A 20553-nucleotide genomic window follows, 5' to 3' on the forward strand; every position below is an offset into this window, starting at 1 on the left:
ATTTACATTCATATTTATTTATTTCATTTATATTCAGTAGTATACTTTTACATTTAGATTTATTTACATGTTATAGCATATTTAGTGTTTACATTTTATATTTATATTTAATAGTATATTTAGCAATACATTTACTTTATTTATATTTAGCAGTATATTTTGTACATCTTATATTTTGCAAATGATTTAGTTTATTTACATTCATATTTATTTACATTTATGTATATTAAGCACATTTATATTTAGTAATATACTTAGTATATTTATATGTAGTAATATATTTAGTACATTTACATTTATATTTATTAATATCATTTATATTCAGTTGTATACTTTACATTTATATTTATTTACATGTTATAGTATATTTAGTACATTTAATATTTAGCAATATATTCAGTGTTTACATTTTATATTTATTTTTAATAGCATATATTTTAAATTTTATATTTAGCAATATATTTGTTATATTTAGTACATTTACACTTAGCAGTATATTTTGTACATCTTATATTTTGCAAATCATTTAATTTATTTACATTCATATTTATTTACATTAATGTATATTTTACACATTTACATTCAAATTTAGTAACATACTTAGTATATTTATATGTAGTAATATATTTAGTACATTTACATTTATATTCAGTAATATATTTAGTATATTTACATTTTATTTATTTTATATTCTGTAGTATATTTTGTACATTTATATTTATTTACATGTAAAAGTATATTTAGTGCATTTGATATTTAGCAATATATTTACTATATTTATATTTAGTAGTATATTTTGTGATTTTGCAAATCATTTAGTTTATTTACATTCATACTTATTTACATTTATGTATATTTAATTTAGCTATTTTTTGTTTTGTGATTTGTATATTTATATGTAGTATATTTTTTTGTTTATTTAATTTAGTATTTATTTTATATTATGTATTTATACTTTTGCATTTATATTTATTTTCATGTAATAGTATATTTAGATTTGATATTTATCAATATATTCAGTTTACATTTTATGTTTATTTATTTTAGTAATATGCTTAGTATATTTATATGTAGTAATATATTTAGTACGTTTACATTCATATTTAGTAAAATATTTAGTATATTTACATTTAAATTGATTTACATTTATATTTAGTAGTATATTTTGTACATCTTATATTTTGCAAATGATTTTGTTTATTTGCATTCATACTTATTTACATTTATGTATATTTAGCACATTTATAGTTCTATTTAGTAATACGCATAGTATATTTATATATAGTAATATATTTAGTATATTTACATTTAAATGTATTTAATTTATATTCAGTTGTACATTTTGTAAATTTCTATTTATTTACATGTAATAGTATATTTAGTACATTTTACAAAATGTGTCTACATTTTATATTTATTTACATTTATAATTAGTAAATTTTATATTTAGCAATACATTTAATTTATTTACATTTAGTAGTATATTTTGTACATCTTATATTTTGCAAATCATTTAATTTATATACATTAGTATTTATTTACATTTAAGTATATTTAGCACATTAATATTTAGTAATGTGCATAGTATTTAGTGCATTTACATTCATATTTAGTCGTATATTTACATTTAAATTTATTAACGTTTATAGTTAGTATGTTTACATTTATATGTAGTAATTTATTTAATATATTATATTGCTTATTTATTTTTATATTGTTCTTGTTTGTGTATGTATGAATGTTTTTTGATGGTGATGATGGTGTTAAGATGGTGATGTTGTGTGAAGATGAAGACAGATGATGTAAAAAGATGAGCTCAAAACTAATAAACATTCACTAGACAAGCAAACAAACCCTGGTTTACAGTATGGAAATATGAGACATTACTGTACTTCAGGCAGTCGCTGGGAAACAGAAACTAAAATAGTTTGTATCGTCTCTTTTCCACACGTTTATGTCTGTGATTTCAATCAAATATCCAACGTGGTTATTAAAAAGATGCAAAGAAAAAAATCTATCTAGGTCAGTGCAATCAGACTCAATTGAACTGACCTTTGGCTTGCATAGAAATGTTTTTAAAAAATTAATAATTATAAACAAACCAATAAATAAATATTTATACAAATTACACCACAAAATGACTCCTAGGACAAGGGGTTTAATTAATATATACTTATTTTATTACGTCCAGTGGGGTCTAAAAGCCGTTTTAAGCATTTTGAGAAATCTAATCAAATGTAAGTAAATGAGTGTCAACTTCTCAAATCATGCCGGAGAACATGATCATCGGGTTTTGATCGTGTCACTACAAACAAAGCAGATACTGAGAATATTTGTACTTTACAATGTGTCACAGAAACTACAAAGTAAAAGCTGTGCCCAGCATCTAAAAGACACATTTCCCAATACAAATACTGTACATGTTATTCATCACATACCCGTATAGTGCCTCTATAATCCCAGAGACAGACATAAACCGTGTGAGTGAAACTGAAGCAGCACTTACCATGAGTTTGTGGATGTGCTCTTGATCTTAATGTGTTTCCATGCAGAGACGCTCCTGGCGCTGAGCTTCAGCAAACTAACATCAGACCAGAGACGAGACGAGACGAAAAGAAGAGAAGAGATGAGAAGAGGGGAGGGTCAAACACAGCCAATCAATACCTGCTTTCATCCAGACAATCAATACCTGCAAACAAAGAGCTCCATCAATCCATCAACAGATCTGTAGGCAGCAGCTGACGGGGGAGGAGACAAGATCAATCAATCAATCAATCGATCGATCCATCAATCCATCAATCCGTCAGTCTAGAGGCGACATGCATTCAGCTGCATGCGTGTGCAAACGTGCTTATTGTAGGTCATCGTTTCAGTTTTCACCTCTGAATGACCTTTTAGAGATTTGTGTGACAAATTCATTTATCGAAGCACAATTATTCCATAATTTCACTGCCGGTGTTGTTATAGAACTAAAACCATAAAAAAAAAATTAATTACTTGAAAGAAAGAAAAAAAAGTATAATAATAAAAAATATTTCAGCTAGTTGTTGTGGTGAGGGTTTTTTTTTTTTTTTTTTTGTTGTTGTTATATAATTAATAATGATGTAAAACTATATAGATATTTAAAAAACTAAAAACCACAAAACAAAATGACAAAAATTTAAAATATAAAAATAAAAACTGATTTAAAATATTAACTATTAATGAACTACTATATCTATAGTAGAACGTATGTGTGTGTGTGTGTGTGTGTGTCAATAATACTAAAATAATTGCATATGTTTATAAAACTGCATGTAGCTACAATTATTATGTCTACAAATTTTAGCAAAGTATTGTTTTAAATGGTGTTAGATCATAGATTTCATTCTATGTAATATGTTAATAAAATTGTTTATTGTTACAGCATAATAGATTATTTTTTATATTTTATTAATATTCATGCTCTGTAGTCTGTATAGTATGCACTGAGATCATGTGATGATGATGATGATAAAAATAAATTAAAAATTAAACGGTATGCAACAACAAACATTAACAAAAATCAGACTGATACATTCTACTGTTTATTGCTGATGTTTGTTGTAGAATACTGTGTCACTTTTAGTATTATCGAGTAGTGTGTAGTATTCAGTATTCCATTTCAAACATATCTCATATTTTATTTTTCATTTTTCATATCCAATATGTTGCATCAGTTTATGCTCCCATGCAAGATTCAGATGCAGAGGAAATCTGAACCACAGCTGATATGGATTGTTTTAATGAGGATGAGGAGGGGCACAGATGACATATTGATTGTCGCTATCGGTTTTATTGATCCTGATGATTGATTTGAAGCTCACAGGACACAGTATTGATTTTCAGCACAGCCGGAGGAATATTAAGAAAGACCCAGAAAGCAAACCGGATCATTTATGACATTTTAGCTTTAACTAAACCACAACATCTTAAAATTATATTCATGGGAAATAAAATAAAACTAAAATGATTTTCAGACTCATCGATTTATGCTTGCCCTGAGGCTGTTTGACAGACAAAAACAAAACTCTGTTTTATTAAATATAACTATGAACTGTGAAAAGCTTTGGTTTCAGTTATGCATATATTATTATGAAAATGCTACAGCCACTTTAATATGTGCATGTGCAGATATGTGCATATTTTAATTTCCAACCCTTTCGTTCCCTAAACGCGGGGCATAATAGATGAGTATGAGACACCATGCTTGGCCACACTTCACTTTCACTTTCTTTTTTCACACTTTCTTTTTTTATTTTATTTGTATGTATTTGGTGGTTTTATATATACATGTGTAGTTCATATTTAAAAAAATAAATATTTTTCTATGTATACCCTTGCCATTTTTTATGTATTTGTTGTTCCAATCATCAATAAAAAAAATAAAACACTTAAAATAATATATAGTGTTTTTTTTTTGTTGTATTATTTAGAATGATGATATAAGGGGGAAAAAACAGAAATTGCATCAAAATAAATATAATAATAAACAAGCACAATTAAAAAAAAAAAAAAGAAAATAGAAAAAGCAATAAGAAAACCACGTCTGTAACAAGGACAAATAGTTACAAATTATTCAAACAATAGATTTAAGGCTTTAAAATAATTTACAGTTTTTTTGTCGCTTTGTTATTTCCTTTTTTTATTTTATTTTATTTTTTAAAATATAAACAGGTAGTGACCTATTCTATTTAAAAAATTAGTAAAATTAGTTTTTTTTTTTTTTTTTTTTTTTTCCAACAAAATAATAGTCCTCTAGATTGGGCTTTCTTCTGTGCAACCTAACGGCGTTTTACAGAAATATTTATTTCAGAAATATTAATCTGCACCCAGCCTGTTTTATTTAGCTGTATGGATTTAAATCGGAGTGATGAAGCTGCGCTACAGAGAAGCACAGATCAATGTTCAGTCAAGTGTAAATGTATTACTATAACAAACACTGCGTGTTTTCTTTCAGAATCATCATTGGCTGGTGGAAAGAAAAAAATGAGGGTTTTACTTAAAAATGAAGTTAATGTAAAGGTGCGAATAATTACATTTTAGATGCACTGTCAGTAATTTTGCCAACAAAAATAAAACCCTGAGAACTGTTTGGTCTCTGATCAACACACAGCAGTGTTTCATTAACGAATCCATGTTTTTAAACGAATCGAGTGAGTCAATGATTCAGTGAGCCATTCATAAAGGCAGCCACTTGCTTCGTTTCTGAATGAATCAGCCGTTTGAACGAATCGATTGAATGAATGACTTACTTATTAAAACTGATTAGGAGATTTGCCTCCACCTATTGACTTTTAGTTTTATATTTAGAGTATTGTTTCTTTTTAAAAATAATTTCATATTTCAGTAGGTAGGCTATTTATTTGTATTTTTGTATACAAATTTCTTTCTAAAGCTACTTTTTTGTAATGGCTATTCAGTTCAGTTCATTTCTAAATTAACACAATGATAACTTTAAATTGTCTTTAATAACGTTATCTTTAATTAATCGGCACATAATGTGCATGTTAATAAATAAATCTCATTAATTTGAGTCATCTGATTTAAAAAAAAGCCCTATTTAAAAAAAAAATAAAAACAAATACACAATATTTTATTATATACAACCACTGGAATCAGACGAGTCCTCTGCACAATCTGACCTGTGTTGCAGCCTGGAATTAAACCAAGCCATGGTTTTGTCTCCATTTCTGTCACCGATGGAGTTTTGGTTCCTTGCCGCTGTCGCCTTTGGCTTTCTTCGTTGGGGACACTTGACTGATTGCACAGACACTTTTGGAAGAGAGCTGAACTGGATGATGTCATCACTGAATCATCTGGAAAAATTACTGTTATTGTCCTCTTGCATTATCGAAACTATTTTTCTGTTGACACTGTAAAGCTGCTTCGATACAATCAACATTGTATAAAGCACTCTATAAATAAAGGTGACTTGACTCGACTTGTCTTAGGGCAAGATGCTCCGTCATGCTGGAAAAGGCATCCTTCGTCACCAGACAATTCTTGGATGGTTGGGAGAAGTTGCTCTCGGAGGATGTTTCTGTACCATTCTTTATTCATGGCTGTGTTCTTAGGCAAATTTGTGAGTGAGCCCACTCCCTTGGCTGAGAAGCAACCCCGCACATGAATGGTCTCAGGGTGCTTTACTGGTGGCATGACGCAGGACTGATGGTGCAATCTTACCAGCAGCATTATCCTTGCCTGTGAATCCCTTTTGTGCAAAACAATGATGCCTGAATGATGCCTCGTCCTCATCAAAACTCTCACCTGTGTCAACGAGAGAATCACTGACATGATGTCAGCTGGTCCTTTTGTGGCAGGGCTGAAATGCAGTGGAAATACTTTTTTGGGGGGCATTAAGTTCATTTTCATGGCAAAGAGGGACTTGTCGACATGTTGCTGTCTCAATTGATTATAATAAGGGATAACTAGTGCTTTGGTTTGTTTTTTTTTAATTTAATGAGTTACAATATTGCGTTACTTCCTAAAAAAGTAACTAATTATGTTACTTCGTTACTTTTTATGGAAAGTAATGCGTTACATTACTTTTGCATTACTTTCACGTTACTTTTTAAATATGAGCAGGGCTTGATTGTTTTTAATATAAGAAGTTCTATTTATAGCAAATGTAAAAGCCCTTTCACACCAAGAAGTGTGATGAATAAACCTCAGGCTGAAGGAAAAGTAAATTCTCGTCTGTACAGTAGAACACAGGAGAAGACTCTTCAACAATAAAAAAACAATGAAGCACAATAGGCTCCCAGATTTCATAAAAAATATCCGAAATTGTGTTCCAAAGATGAACGAAGGTCCTACAGGTTTGGAACGACATGAGGGTGAGTAATTCATGACTGGAGTGTACACTTTGTGAAAATTAATATTTGAGTCATTCTAAAAACTTTTTGCAATGGCTGTAATAATAATGAGAGGCTGCTCTCTCTGCTACATCTGCTATTTTTGGTCTAATTTTGCCTGAGGAAAGTTGATCTGACTTGACCCCATCAGTAATAACCAATGGACAAAACACTCCAATATTAACAGATAAATGTTTGTTTAGGCTCGCCATGCTACTCATATGCCCTTCTGCCCTGCTCACTATTGAAATGTTCAAACATTTACTCTGCTGTGAACAGCTGACCATGTAAAGACCCATATAAGCAAGAGTCAGACAAGGAGGGCCATTTCATATGCACACAGGATCAAAAAGTAAGTGTTTATCACGTCTGTTGTCAATAATATTCAGTACAAAGTAGACATCCATTGATTTTGGTTTTCTGAAACCTTAATGGCACGTGTAGACCTCTGTTTTCTCTTTCAGGATAAAACGGAAACATGAATAAGGTTTTGGCCGTCTTAAGTTTAACTGCATGTCTCTGCTGCTGTGGTATAGTAAAACATTACCAATATTTAAATTTATTAGACAAAAGCAGTATTCCTGGACCAGCTTACCCGTTCTGTTTCTCCGACGCTGATTAAGACCGTCTCTGTTTTGAAGGAGTGCAGAGTGCTAGACTATCATTTTATGGCTTAAGACAACAAATGATCAACTCTGGGACTGTAGTCTTTTTAGACATCGTGGAGAAAGTCAGAAACACTACAGAGAAATTACTGCGAGATGATCAGTTCAAAAAATCAAGGTTAGACCAGCTACGGATTATACACTGCTACTGAATTGTTGGTTTAGCCGTTGACTGATCATAACTGTATTTCTGTGTTTTTGCAGGATTTCTGTCCAAGGATACATGAAATCCTTAAGAGAATTTGCCAAACCGCTGAACACTACTGAGAGTACTAGAGGGAGCCAGGATAATTCTGTTATATTGCCACAGTAAGTCCGTCCACAATTATTATACTGCTACTGTATAAACATAATAACATTATTTATTCTGAGTAATGAACACAAATCACAAAGGTTTAAAGGTTTATATTAATGAAACCAATACAATTTCAGCTGTAAAGCAGGTCTATATAGACAGCAATGTCATTATTCAGCTTCTAATTCAGTTCTGTGTTGATTCAGTTTAGTGTGAATGTGAACGTTGCAAAGATCATTAGTTATGTGAACAAATTTAAATGAATATCAATATATATTCAAGTGTTCAAGAACTCAACAAGGGATTGTAAACTTTTGAACAGAATGATCAGTGTGAATTGTTCTTAATTTGTGTAAAGATCAAGATTTTTCCTTTTAAGAAGATAGATACAGAAGATATTCGTTTACATTTATTAAGTCACATTTATTTTTATAGCACTTTTATGCAATACAGATTGTTTTGAAGCTGCTTCACCGTAATAAACAAGATAATATGTCACGGGGTTTGCTCCGAACTTGCTTGGAATGAATTGTTTGTTTTTTATATTAATTTTATGTTCTGAGTTAATTTGTTTTTTTTCTTTAGATGCATTTAAACCTGTTGTAGGGGACTCCAACACAATATTATGTTAATTTAATTTAAAATACCATATGACCTGCTCTTTAAGAGAAAACGCCAATGAAATGTGGCTAGTGGATTTTGCATGCTGTCCCCATGCCACAACCTCGAACCATGGCTGGTTGCCAGAGACATGTTCTCGGCTCCTCAGCATAAAACCTGAATGAGTGGATGCGCCTCTTTATACCCGTATGCATGCAAAATCCACTAGCCAAATTTCATCGGCGTTTTCTCTTAAAGATGTTGATAAATGTATTAGTGAAATTTCATCTGGGTTTTTTTTTTAGGATTTTTTTCTTTATGTTGTTTTATTTTCTGTTGTTTTATTGATTACATTTGGGGCAACGTTTTCTCTTAAAGATGTTATACCTTCTGTTCTTTGATTCACAGGAGATTTTTTGAGTTTCTCTTTTTTTATTTGTTGTAAAGATGTTGGTGGATCTCGTTTACTTCTGACCAGTTCTCTGAGACCCATGACTAATACATGACCTGTGAATGTGTTTTTCTTTGACAGATATAAAAAGATTTACCATGAGACCTTAAAAAACGGGACCGTGGTGGACATCTGGAAGTAAGCATGTGTTCACTGAGATTAGACAACTCTAGTGTTGCTTTGCCAAAGATGTGTTTGTGCATTAAACATTATGGCCTTACAAATCCACCATGCATGCCATCCACCTCTCAGATTTTGGTCTTAACTTGATTCATTCATGTGTCTTGTTTATTAGTGAAGTGGAGTCAAACTATCTTCCAGGAGCTCCTCCAATCTACAGTAAACCCATGCAGTTCTTCAGTCACCTTCTGGCCAAGGCGTATGCCCTCACTATACCTTCATTTGGATTTGTTTAATGCAGTTTGTAATGATTAGCATGTATTTCTATACGTTTTACAATGTAACTTAAAAGGTGACATTCTGAATTTCTGGTATCTAACAGAGTGGTGAAGTCCCAGCTGGTGAACATGCTTGAAGCTGGGGTAGATACTGTTATGGAGATCGGAAAAATAAATTTTAACCAACTTCATGAGGAGTAAGAGCAGTTTTAAAGTCATGCTGTTAGAGCTCAAAGCAACTATACTGAATTACTGTCCTCCAAATTTAAAGTACTGAACTAAAAAGCACACGACAAAAATTATTGCATTTTTTTTAAAGGAATAGTTCACCCAAAAATTAATATTCTGTCATTAATTACTCACCCTCATGTCATTCCAAACCCGTAAGACCTTTGTACATCTTCGGAACACAAATTAAGATATTTTTGATGAAATGTGAGAGGTATCAGACCCTGCATAGACAGCAATGCAACCGTAATGTTCCCAGGTCCAGAAACGTACAGTAGTAAGGACATCGGTAAAACAGGCCATGTGACATCAGTGGCTCAATTTCAGTTTTGCAAAGCTCCGAGAATACTTTCTGAGCGCAAAGAAAGCAAAAATAACATGTTATGTTTTCCAATTTATTGTAGTGTGGTCATAGTGGTTTTTCCATTTTTTTGGGTATCATAATGCATACGCATGCTTTCCCCCAAGCATAAACGATGCTGATTACGCAGATTATGTTCATAAACATAATCATAAACCCTGTCTATACAGGGTCTGAGAGCTCTCAGATTTCATCAAAAATATCTTAATTTGTGTTCCGAAGATGCACAGAGGTCTTACGGGTTTGGAACATCATGAGGGTGAGTAATTAATGACAGAATTTTTATCTTGGGATGAACTAACCCTTTAAAGTATAATTTTAACCACTCATTGTCTCGTTCAAAGCATGCAGATGGTTTTGGATCAAATCAGACAGAAAGCCTTTGAAATTTCAATTTTGGAAAGACAAAAAGAGAAGAATGATTTCCTTATATCATTAAGGTAAAAACCTTTGTTAACTTCAATATTGTAATCTGTTTAGAAGACATCTCTAAATAACGTTTTTTTCTGTTTCCTAGAACTGCATCTGGAGTAATTGTTTTTTACTGGGATAAAGTTTTAGAACACACTGAAAGCCCATCATTCCATGCAAAATACTTGGATTCCAGGAAGTAAGACTGTGATACAGTGCTGCACAAATACAGTATGAGATAATACAAAGTAAAATGAGCATTAAAGAAAATACTTGAATTTTGTGTGTTACAGGCAATGGGCAGAGCTAACTGAGTTGAGAAAGCCAAGTGAGACACATTTGTTTTTAGACGATGCTGTAAGGAGGATTTTTTGGTTGTAAGTAAGAAAGGTCTCTCTCTCTCTCTCTCTCTCTCTCTCTCTGTCTTTCTCTTTTTTTCCAGGCTACTAAAATGTTTTTTTTTTGGTTATCATTAGAGTCACTTGAACCATAATGATCCACTATTACACTCTTAAAATGCTGGGTTAAAAACAACCATTGCAGGGTTATTTGGCAACCCAGTGCTGGGTAAAGATTAGATAGAACACATGCTGGGTTATTTTGACCCAGCTGGTTGGGTTTAATGTTTTAATCCAACTTGCTGGGTTGATTTAATTGAACTCAGCTATTGTTTAAAAATTACTATATTGCTGGCTTAAAATGGGCTGGAAATTAAAAATCACAGACAGAATTACTAGAGGCAAGAGCAATAATCAAAAGATGAACATTTATTAATAAGCAAGAACACCCATGGACAAAAATATAAGAAAGATTTTAATTTATTTGGGTGAATAGAGCATAGTTCGCAATATGACATACAATTACTGTAAACTTGTTTAACCAGGATACAGGTGCATCTCAATCAAATTAGAATACTTCATAAGACCAATAAAACAAAAAAAAACAAAAAAAAACAAACATATTTTGGCCTTCTGGAAAGTATGTCTGAGGTGTTATGGAAGCCCAGGTTTCTTTGACAGTGGCCTTCAGCCCACCTGCATTTTTTGTTCTCTTGTTTCTCATTTTCCTCTTGACAATACCCCATAGATTCTCTCTGGGGTTCAGGTCTGGTGAGTTTGCTGGCCAGTCAAGCACACCAACACCATGGTCATTTAACCAACTTTTGGTGCTTTTGGCAGTGTGGGCAGGTGCCAAATCCTGCTGGAAAATAGAATCAGCATCTTCAAAAAGCTGGTCAGCAGAAGGAAGCATGAAGTGGAGGTTTGCTGCTTAACACTCCCGTCACCCTCTCCTTTCGCCAGCGAGCTCAAGGCTCCCGTTCAGGATGTTAACGCAGAAATGTATCTTCTCATGCTTTCATCCGCATGATTGGTTTGCAGCAATCCACCTGAAGGACGTGTACTTTCATGTTTCAATCCTCGCTCGACACAGGTCGTTTCTCCGCTTCACGTTTGAGGGGCAAGCATATCAGTACAAGGTCCTTCCCTTCGGGCTGCCCCTGTCGCCTTGTGTCTTCACCAAGGTCATGGAGGCGGCCCTCTTCCCATTGAGGGAGAGAGGCATTCGCATTCTTAACTACCTCGACGACTGGCTCATATTGACCCAGTCTTAAGCACAGTTGTGCAAACACAGGGACGTGGTACTCAGCCACCTCAGCCAGTTGGGGCTTCAGGTCAACTGGGAAAAGAACAAACTCTCCCCTGTGCAGAGGATCTCTTTTCTTGGTATGGAGGACTCGGTCAATCTAACAGAGGGCCTCTCAGTAGAGTGAGCTCAGTCGATGCTGAACTGCCTGGAGTCATTTCAGAGCAGGAGGGCAGTTCCACTGAAACACAGGCATATGGCATCTGCTGCCACTGTCACGCCGCTGTCACGCTGCTCGGATTGCTTTATATGAGACCGCTTCAGCATTGGCTTCACGATCGAGTCCAGAGATGGGCATGGCAACACGGCACTCTCCAGGTCTTAGTCACCCCGTCCTGCCGTTCATGTCCCAGGTGAACTCAATCGTGCAGCCCACAAGCTCTCACGTCAGCCCACCCTTTCGGGAGAACGGCGACTCCACCCCGAGACAGTCCAGCTAATCTGGAGACGCTTCGAGGATGCTCAGGTAGACCTGTTAGTCTCTCTGGACATGTCCCATTGCCAGCTGTTCTACAGGTCCAGTCAGACCTGGTTCACAGAGCTGATGCTCCTCGTGACAGCTGCTCCTTGACGTATTCCTCTGAGGGGAAGATCTCCTTTCTCAGAGATGGTGCACCCTCTGGCACCCGCTCCCAGACCTGTGGAATCTCAATGTGTGGTCTCTGGATGGGACACGAAGGTTCTAGGTGATCTACCTCCAGCGGTAGTAAACACCATCACTTCAGGTAGAGCGCCCTCTACGAGGCACGCCTGTGCTCTGAAGTGGAACATGTTCCTCGATTGGTGTTCTTCCCAGTGGGAAGATGCCAACATACACCCTCAAAAATCACTGCACATCATGATCCAGTAGATGGCAAATCTGTTGGGAAGCATGACTTGATCATCATGTTCCTTAGGGGTGTGAGGAGGCTGAATCCCCCTTGCCCACACCTGGTACCCTCTTGGGATCTTCCCTCGGTCTTGACAGCCTTGGAGGAGACGGTCCAGCCTCTGCAGTCAGTAGAGCTTAAGTTTCTGTAGCTAAAGACACCAGTGCTCCTCACTGCATTGGCTTTGATTTAAGATGGTCGGGGACCTGCAGACATTTTTGGTCGACAAAACATGCCTTGAATTCAGGCCAGCCAAAAACTTGCAAGCGCTGCCCTGGGAGAAGGCAGACCCAGCCATTGCTCTGCTCTGTCCCATTCGTGCTTTGTGCATTTATGTGGACCGTCCACAGAGCTTCAGGACCTCAGATCAGCTCTTTGTCTTCTTCAGAGGATAGCAGAAGGGAAAGGCTGTCTCCAAACAGGGACTTGACCACTGGAAAGTGGAGGCTATAGTCTTAACATACCAGGCCCAACGTTTACCATGCCCCCTCGGAGCGAGAGCACACTCTGCATTGGTGCGGGGTGCCTCAATAGCAGACATCTGTAGAGCTGCCGGCTGGGCGACACCTAAAACGTTCATGAGATTTTATAATCTCAGTGTAAAGCCCATGTCCTCTCGTGTACGATCTCCTCTCGGTGTCGATCACGCTTGCTGCGCCATTCCCCTCTACAGACAGGATACATGTGCTTAAGTGCTTCTCAGTCAGGTTTCCTTTTGGTAAACCCTGTTGAAGTTCCTCGCAAACTCTCAGCGGTCAGGCATGGCGGAGCGCCAGACGCCAGGTCCAGCACTTGTGTGTATGCCCAAGGTCAGCCCTTGTGCTGGGCTAGGTGCCCGTGCCCCCTTTGGGTGATTCTACATGTGTATTCTTCCATGGTACGGCTTCCCTCATGGTAAGCCCATTTCTTTCCCTGGCAGAGTCCTTCTGCCGTCTCTGCTGTGTATTGATCTCACCCCAGGTTGGCTGAGTTTACTGCAGGAACTTCAATATGTTGTACTGCCCTATAGCCAGTCCATATGTGTAACTTCCACATGATACCTCCTATACACAAGATGTGGCTTCCGTAGTGTTTCCCTGCTTGTATACACTTTTCCAGTGTTATCCAATACCCCACTGTACGGAACAGCAGTGGTGGATTCCTCTGCCTAAGCCCTGTCCTATCTTCTGCCCCAACTGGTGTGGGGGGACTTGCCGGCTTTCGCAGGGCACTGGAAGGGGTCACCAATAGTGGCGTTTTCCATACGGATCCCAACAGTGTGCCTCGGCCGTACAGCGGTGGTACAATATGTATATTTGATAATAAGTGTTGTGGGGCGTGCTCATATTTTTTTTGTCTGTAGCTGATCACATGCCTGAGAGTTACATTCAAGCTATTTTATGGCATGAGAAAATTATTTTCACAAGAAAAAACATTTTAATATGTAATTTCGATGATCAAAGATGAGTTTTAAGGGGTAACATTTTTGACTACAGAGGGGTTTTAAGTGTATTCAGCCATTCCCTATAATCGCTTTTCACTGAAATACAGTAGTAGCCTTTATTAGAGTTGTATTGTTCAGTGTTGTTAAACTTTATTTCAAGAAGTAGAGCATTGACTTGTTATTCCATTTTGCCTTGTCATTTTTCTTTTCTAGAGTGATTGAAATGTATTTTGGTGAATTCTTTGCATCTCAGGAATATCATAGTCTTGGAAATGCAGCTCTTGGTTTGGACAGATTCAATCAGTCCAACTGGTAAATCTCATTTTTAAACTTTGTCAATGCATCAGTACAGCATGAAGTGAAACGTCACATTATTTATAGTCAGTGAATATGTAACCAACATGTCTGATGCTTTAGATTTTATTTGCAGTTCATGTTTCAAAAAATGTTCATATGTTGTTTTCAGATGAATGACACAAACACAGAGATATTTTTCATAAACAGCTGGCAGAACTTAATAGCTAAAGCAATATTAATGACTGATTAAAGGTAAATATATTTATATACTGTATGTTTCACAGGGCTGTTGTCAAAAGCGCTGTCATATACTCTCTTCCTGTATATGAAAAACTGACTAAGCTCGGCTTTGGGATTTCTGAGATCAACAGGTTTCTTCTCAGACTTAACCGAATAGCCCTTAGTCTTGAAGGGGAAGATAGACCCAGGTAAGAAACATAAAACATATGTGAGACGTTTATATTTGTTTACTATGTAAATATTAAACTATTAAGACTTTTTTTGTTCATTTCTGTCACAGACATTGGAACAGTCCCAGCATTGTTGAGAGCATCCCTGCTTTTATTTTGTTTTCACTTGGTTTAGCCGCTGATAAGGAGAAAAGGAATAGCAAGGACAACCAACTATTACTGCCTTTGCGGTAAGACAATTTAGTATAAAACCTTAATGAAAATCAATTTGAACCAGTAAAAAAGTTAATAAATGATCTTTTGTTCAGCTTTCAGTAACAATAAGTTGTATGTTTTTGATAAATTCGTCTAGAAGGCGAATATTATGCATTTATATTATGCATTTATACTCTTCATAACCATTGTTTGTTTGCTACAGAGTAATTAGGACAGAATTTCTAGAGTTCTGGAGCTTTATTCTCACATCAAGAAATTACGGATATTGGAATGAGACTGAATGCCAGCAAATACAGAGGTAAGAAATGCCCTTTTATCCTTTTTATTTTGTTGACTGAAAGTTAGCATGTTTTTGTGTATGATTTTTCTGTTTATGTAAGAGGAGAGCAATCAAATAATCAAAAATTGTATATATATATATATATATATATTTTTATGTTTTTTTTTTTTTTTTTTTTTTTTTTTTTTTTTTTCAGCAAATGGAATCATATAAGTAACATCATCAATAATGAGTTATTAAAAAGTAACGCATTTACTCGAAAGCAGCTTGAAGAAGCACCAAAGTAAGAGGAAAGATCAAGTGTTTATTTGAAAATATGTGGCTCTAACAAGTGTTTTTTTTTTAATATGTAGCTTTAAGTATGTTTGTTTAAGCCATTCGAAAGGATCGATCCAACATTTTTGTATGATTATTATTTTGATTTCATGCATTTGAACAGAAGCCATATTGATCGTCACTTTGTGTAATTAGAAGATAAATATGAGTTTATATTGCAAGTTTATATCATCAGGTACAATTGATAAGCTTCGAAATGTGCATTATTTCCTCAGAGCCTTCAAGAAGTTGATCCATGACATAGATGAATCTTTTCATTCAGTCTGGGACTTGCTGTTGGAGTAAACTCTCTATATTTGAAGACAGGGCCAAGATTGCAGCTGCTGGCAATAAGCAGGATTATACCAGCAATGTATGAACAGTAACATACTGTTATTGTGTTCCTGTCTCTGAAAGAATACTAGGTTAATTGCATTAGTAAGTATGTGCCACTGTAATGCTTTGTTTTCACCAAAACATGATTTGTTGCGTTTCTTCTACACATTCTTGTTCTCCAGCATCTTAACACATTAAATTAAAAAAAAGTTAAAATCTTGATATCAATCACATCTAGATCTATTTTCAGGTGTTAACACTGAAGTGCAAATTAAATAAATATTTGTCTATGCAATGTGTGAGAGTATGAAATTAATAAATGAAAGATGAAAACTAAAAGATTTCATACTGGCATATTTTGGTGAATTTTATTTTCTGTTTATGAGTCATCATTTTATGTTCAAAAATGTTCTGAATATAAAACCGAAATCTAGAGAAAAGGATATTAGAAAACTGTAATACGGCTTAATCAGGGTGTTAATTTATTACCATGTAAAAATAAAAGATCATAGAAAATGTAATTTTAATATATTTGTTGGGATTTTTTTTTTTTTTAAATGAAATAGACAGAGAGAGAACGTGTGAAGATAGTTGGGTTAATGACAAAAACAGTTAAACAACGCCTCATTGCTGAGAAATATAATGTACAGTACATTTACATTTACATTTACATTTAATCATTTAGCAGACGCTTTTATCCAAAGCGACTTACAAATGAGAACAGTAGAAACCAATCAGATCAACGAGAACAACAACGGTATACAAGTGCTATGACAAGTCTCAGTTAGTGTAGTACAGAACACGTAGCCAGGGGTTTTTTTTTTTTTTTTTTTTTTTTTTTTGGGAATATGATAGAAAAGAAAAAAGGTAAGTACTAGTATTAGTTGGTTAAGTGCAGGCGAAAAAGATGAGTCTTTAGATGTTTTTTGAAAATGAGTAAAGACTCAGCTGTTCGAATTGAGATCGGGAGGTCATTTCACCAGCTGGGAGCAGTCCAGGAAAAAGTCCGTGAGAGTGATTTTGAACCTCTTTGGGATGGCAACACAAGGCGTCGTTCACTTGCAGAGCGCAAACTTCTGGAGGGTGCATAAGATTGAACTAGTGAGTTTAGGTAAGTTGGCGCCGTGCCAGTGGTCGGTTTTGTAGGCAAGCATCAGTACCTTGAATTTGATGCGAGCGGCTACTGGTAGCCAGTGTAACCTGATGAGGAGAGGAGTAACATGGGCTGTTTTTGGCTCATTGAAGACAACCCTCGCTGCTGCATTCTGGATCAGTTGTAGAGGCTTGATAGTACATGCAGGAAGGCCCGCCAGGAGAGCATTGCAATAGTCCAGTCTGGAGAGAACAAGAGCTTGGACAAGAAGTTGGGTGGATTGCTCTGACAGGAAGGGTCTAATCTTCCTAATGTTGAATAAGGCAAATCTACAGGAGCGGGTCGTTTTAGCAATATGGTCTGTGAAGCTTAACTGATGATCCATCACAACTCCTAGGTTTCTGGCTGTCCTGGAAGGAGTTATGGTTGACGAACCCAGCTGTATAGAGAAGTTGTGATGAAACGATGGGTTAGCTGGAACCACCAGCAGTTCAGTCTTAGTAAGGTTGAGCTGAAGGTGATGGTCATTCATCCAGCTAGAAATGTCACTCAGACAGGCTGAAATGCGAGCAACTACCGTCGGGTCATCTGGTTGGAATGAGAAGTAGAGTTGAGTGTCATCAGCGTAGCAGTGATAGGAAAAGCCATGCTTCTGAATGACAGATCCTAATGACGTCATGTAGATGGAGAAGAGAAGCGGTCCAAGTACTGAGCCTTGAGGAACCCCAGTAGCAAGTTGTTGTGACTTAGAAACTTCACCCCTCCAAGACACCATGAAGGATCTATCAGACAGGTAGGAGTTAAGCCACTGGAGTGCGGTTCCAGAGATGCCCATCTTTCTGAGGGTGGACAGGAGAATCTGGTGATTAACAGTGTCAAAAGCAGCAGACAGGTCCAGCAAAATGAGTACTGAGGATTTTGAAGCTGCTCTTGCCAGTCGCAGGGCTTCAGTAACCGAGAGCAGGGCAGTCTCAGTTGAGTGGCCACTTTTGAAGCCAGATTGATTGCTGTCCAGGAGGTTGTTCTGTACAAGAAACATAGAGAGCTGGTTGAACACAGCTCGTTCGAGTGTCTTTGCAATGAATGGAAGAAGGGATACCGGTCTGTAGTTTTTCTAGAAGTGCTGGATTTAGAGATGGTTTTCTTCAGCAGTGGGCTTACCCGAGCCTGCTTAAACGCTGAGGGAAATGTTCCAGAGTGAAGAGAGGAGTTGATAATGTGAGTAAGTGAAGGTATGACTGAAGAAGAAATCGCTTGAAGGAGGTGAGTGGGGATCGGATCCAGAGGGCAAGTAGTAGGATGACTGGACAGGATAAGTTTGGAAACGTCCGTCTCTGAGAGTGGAGAGAAGGAGGAGAACGAGTGAGCATTAGTCGTTGTGAAGTTATCCTCAGTGTGCGGCGTGGAGAATTGGTCACTGATGGTTCTTGTCTTATTTGTGAAGAAAACTGCAAAGTCATCAGCTGTAAGAGTCGATTGAGGAGGAGGTGGAGGCGGATTAAGAAGAGAAGAGAAGGTTTTGAAGAGTGTCCGAGCGTCACAACAGTTGTTAATCTTGTCGTGGTAATATGATGTTTTAGCAGTGAAGACGTTTGCAGAGAAGGAGGAGAGGAGAGACTGATACACACTGAGGTCGGTAGAGTTTCTTGATTTAAGCCATTTCCTCTCTGCAGCCCTGAGTTTAGAGCGATGTTCACGGAGTACATCGGACAGCCAGGGGGCAGATGGGGTGGTGCGTGCTGGTCTACATAATAGCATTGATTTGACACTGTTAATTTCTTCATGATTCATTACAATAGTCAAATAGTATTTTAGTCAAAGGTTACTTTAGGTTGTGATGAATGAAATGCGAAGGCCAATTATAATTCTCTGTATTAATTAATAGTCTTCTTGAAAGTTATCCTCCACACACTATTGAAAACTACACAAAGTCTAAATGAAAGTGTATTATATGCATCATGCAAAAAATATGCATTAAATGCATTTTTACATTATCGAAATAGCAGCCTCATACTTATTTCTTACTAATTTTTAAAAAATGGAAACATTTGTAGAATTATTCTGGGCACTTAGAATTGCTATTAAGTAGTTTCGGTTGTTGTTGTTGTTATTTTTTTGCTTAATTGAAATGGCAACTTTTTTATTTATTTTTTTTATTTTAGAGAAGTTTATAGAAAAAGATTAGTTATTACACATTAAACAGCAGAAGGAATCTCCCAAAGCAGCACACATGAAACTATGAATTTCTAAAAAAGCGTATTCTGCAAAGTACTTGTTCAAGCTCTTTGCGCATGCTTCACTATAATATTTGAAATGTCTTTATTTAATGCTCTTTATAAAACGGTTCTCTGAAATGCTGGAATCTGATTGGTCGATTGGAACATTCCAAAGTCTGCCATTGCCCGAAAATGGTCTTCCACCAGACCTCTCCGGTACTCTTAAATCATTTAGGAGTTGAGACCTAGTCCTTACTCTTTTACCTTTATGAATCACACTTATTCTTAAGTGTTGGAATATGATCAAAATTATACAATTTCTAAATTTTTAAAACAAAAATTTTACCCCAAATGGCCCCTGATTTTAAACATTTTTATGCTCTGAATTACTGACCCTAAAACTTATGTTGACTGAAGAAATATTTACCTGGACACACACACACACCCCCCGTGGACTTTCAGACTGATCTACAATGCCCTCTTCTAATACTGGCAAGCTTGTTAAATATGTGCAAAGGAGGCTGTGAAAATAAATCTGCTCCTGGTCTTTCATTCAAAAATAAAACAAAATTCTAACCTATCATTGAAGTGAAATAATTGAAAATGGGGAGAAAATCTTATGATGAAATTTTTTTTTTTCTCCAATGCATGTTAGCCACAATTATTGGCACCCCTAGAAATTCTCATGAGTAAAATATCTCTGAAGTATATGCACATAGGATGTGTGTCTACAGTATATCGTCCTAATGCACGGTGAAGAGGAGAGTTTTAGGGGCCAAAGACTCAGAGGATCACACACAAAAAAACCTAAAAAATTAGCTTTCTGGCAGGAAACCCACCAGATGGGTTTAGTACAAACAGGGATAAAAAGTACCCCATGCCCACGGTTAAATATACTGCTGGATCTTTAAAGGAGTCATATGATGCTTTTTTAAAGATAATTATTTTTCTGTATTTGGTGTAACAGAATATTTTGACATGCTTAAATGTTGAAAAAACACATTATTTTTCAAATACTGTACATTACTGTAGGTCCTCTATGCCCCGCCTCTCTCAAACACCTCATTTTCTAAAAAACCCCTCCTTCTGACAAGAGCAATCTGCTCTGATTGGCCAACTGACCCAGTGCATTGTGATTGGCCGATCACCGCAAGCACTCGACGGAAATTT

At 35.8% G+C, this 20553-nt stretch overlaps 1 protein-coding gene across 1 annotated transcript; it reads left to right on the forward strand.

The window, feature by feature from the left end:
- The first annotated feature begins 7129 nt into the window (after positions 1–7129).
- Positions 7130–15710, forward strand: LOC109090069. The gene is made up of 15 exons (XM_042757237.1): positions 7130–7227; positions 7340–7405; positions 7517–7658; positions 7745–7849; positions 8956–9024; positions 9182–9265; positions 9389–9481; positions 10218–10313; positions 10391–10483; positions 10578–10661; positions 14434–14532; positions 14802–14945; positions 15038–15157; positions 15346–15441; positions 15620–15710. Exons 2-15 carry the CDS (start codon positions 7354–7356, stop codon positions 15708–15710), a joined length of 1368 nt encoding a protein of 455 aa, XP_042613171.1. The 5' UTR covers positions 7130–7227; positions 7340–7353.
- The last annotated feature ends 4843 nt before the right edge of the window (positions 15711–20553 follow it).

The sequence above is a fragment of the Cyprinus carpio genome, chromosome A5 (assembly GCF_018340385.1).
Source record: "Cyprinus carpio isolate SPL01 chromosome A5, ASM1834038v1, whole genome shotgun sequence".
Lineage (NCBI taxonomy): Eukaryota > Metazoa > Chordata > Actinopteri > Cypriniformes > Cyprinidae > Cyprinus > Cyprinus carpio.

Excerpts from the sequence above, each read along its gene's own strand:
- LOC109090069 (XM_042757237.1), top strand. The coding sequence starts at position 7,354 with ATGAATAAGGTTTTGGCCGTCTTAAGTTTAACTGCATGTCTCTGCTGC. Across the intron at positions 9,025-9,181 it reads ACCGTGGTGGACATCTGGAA|TGAAGTGGAGTCAAACTATC; the intron begins GTAAGCATGTGT and ends CTTGTTTATTAG. Across the intron at positions 15,442-15,619 it reads GAATGCCAGCAAATACAGAG|CAAATGGAATCATATAAGTA; the intron begins GTAAGAAATGCC and ends TTTTTTTTTCAG.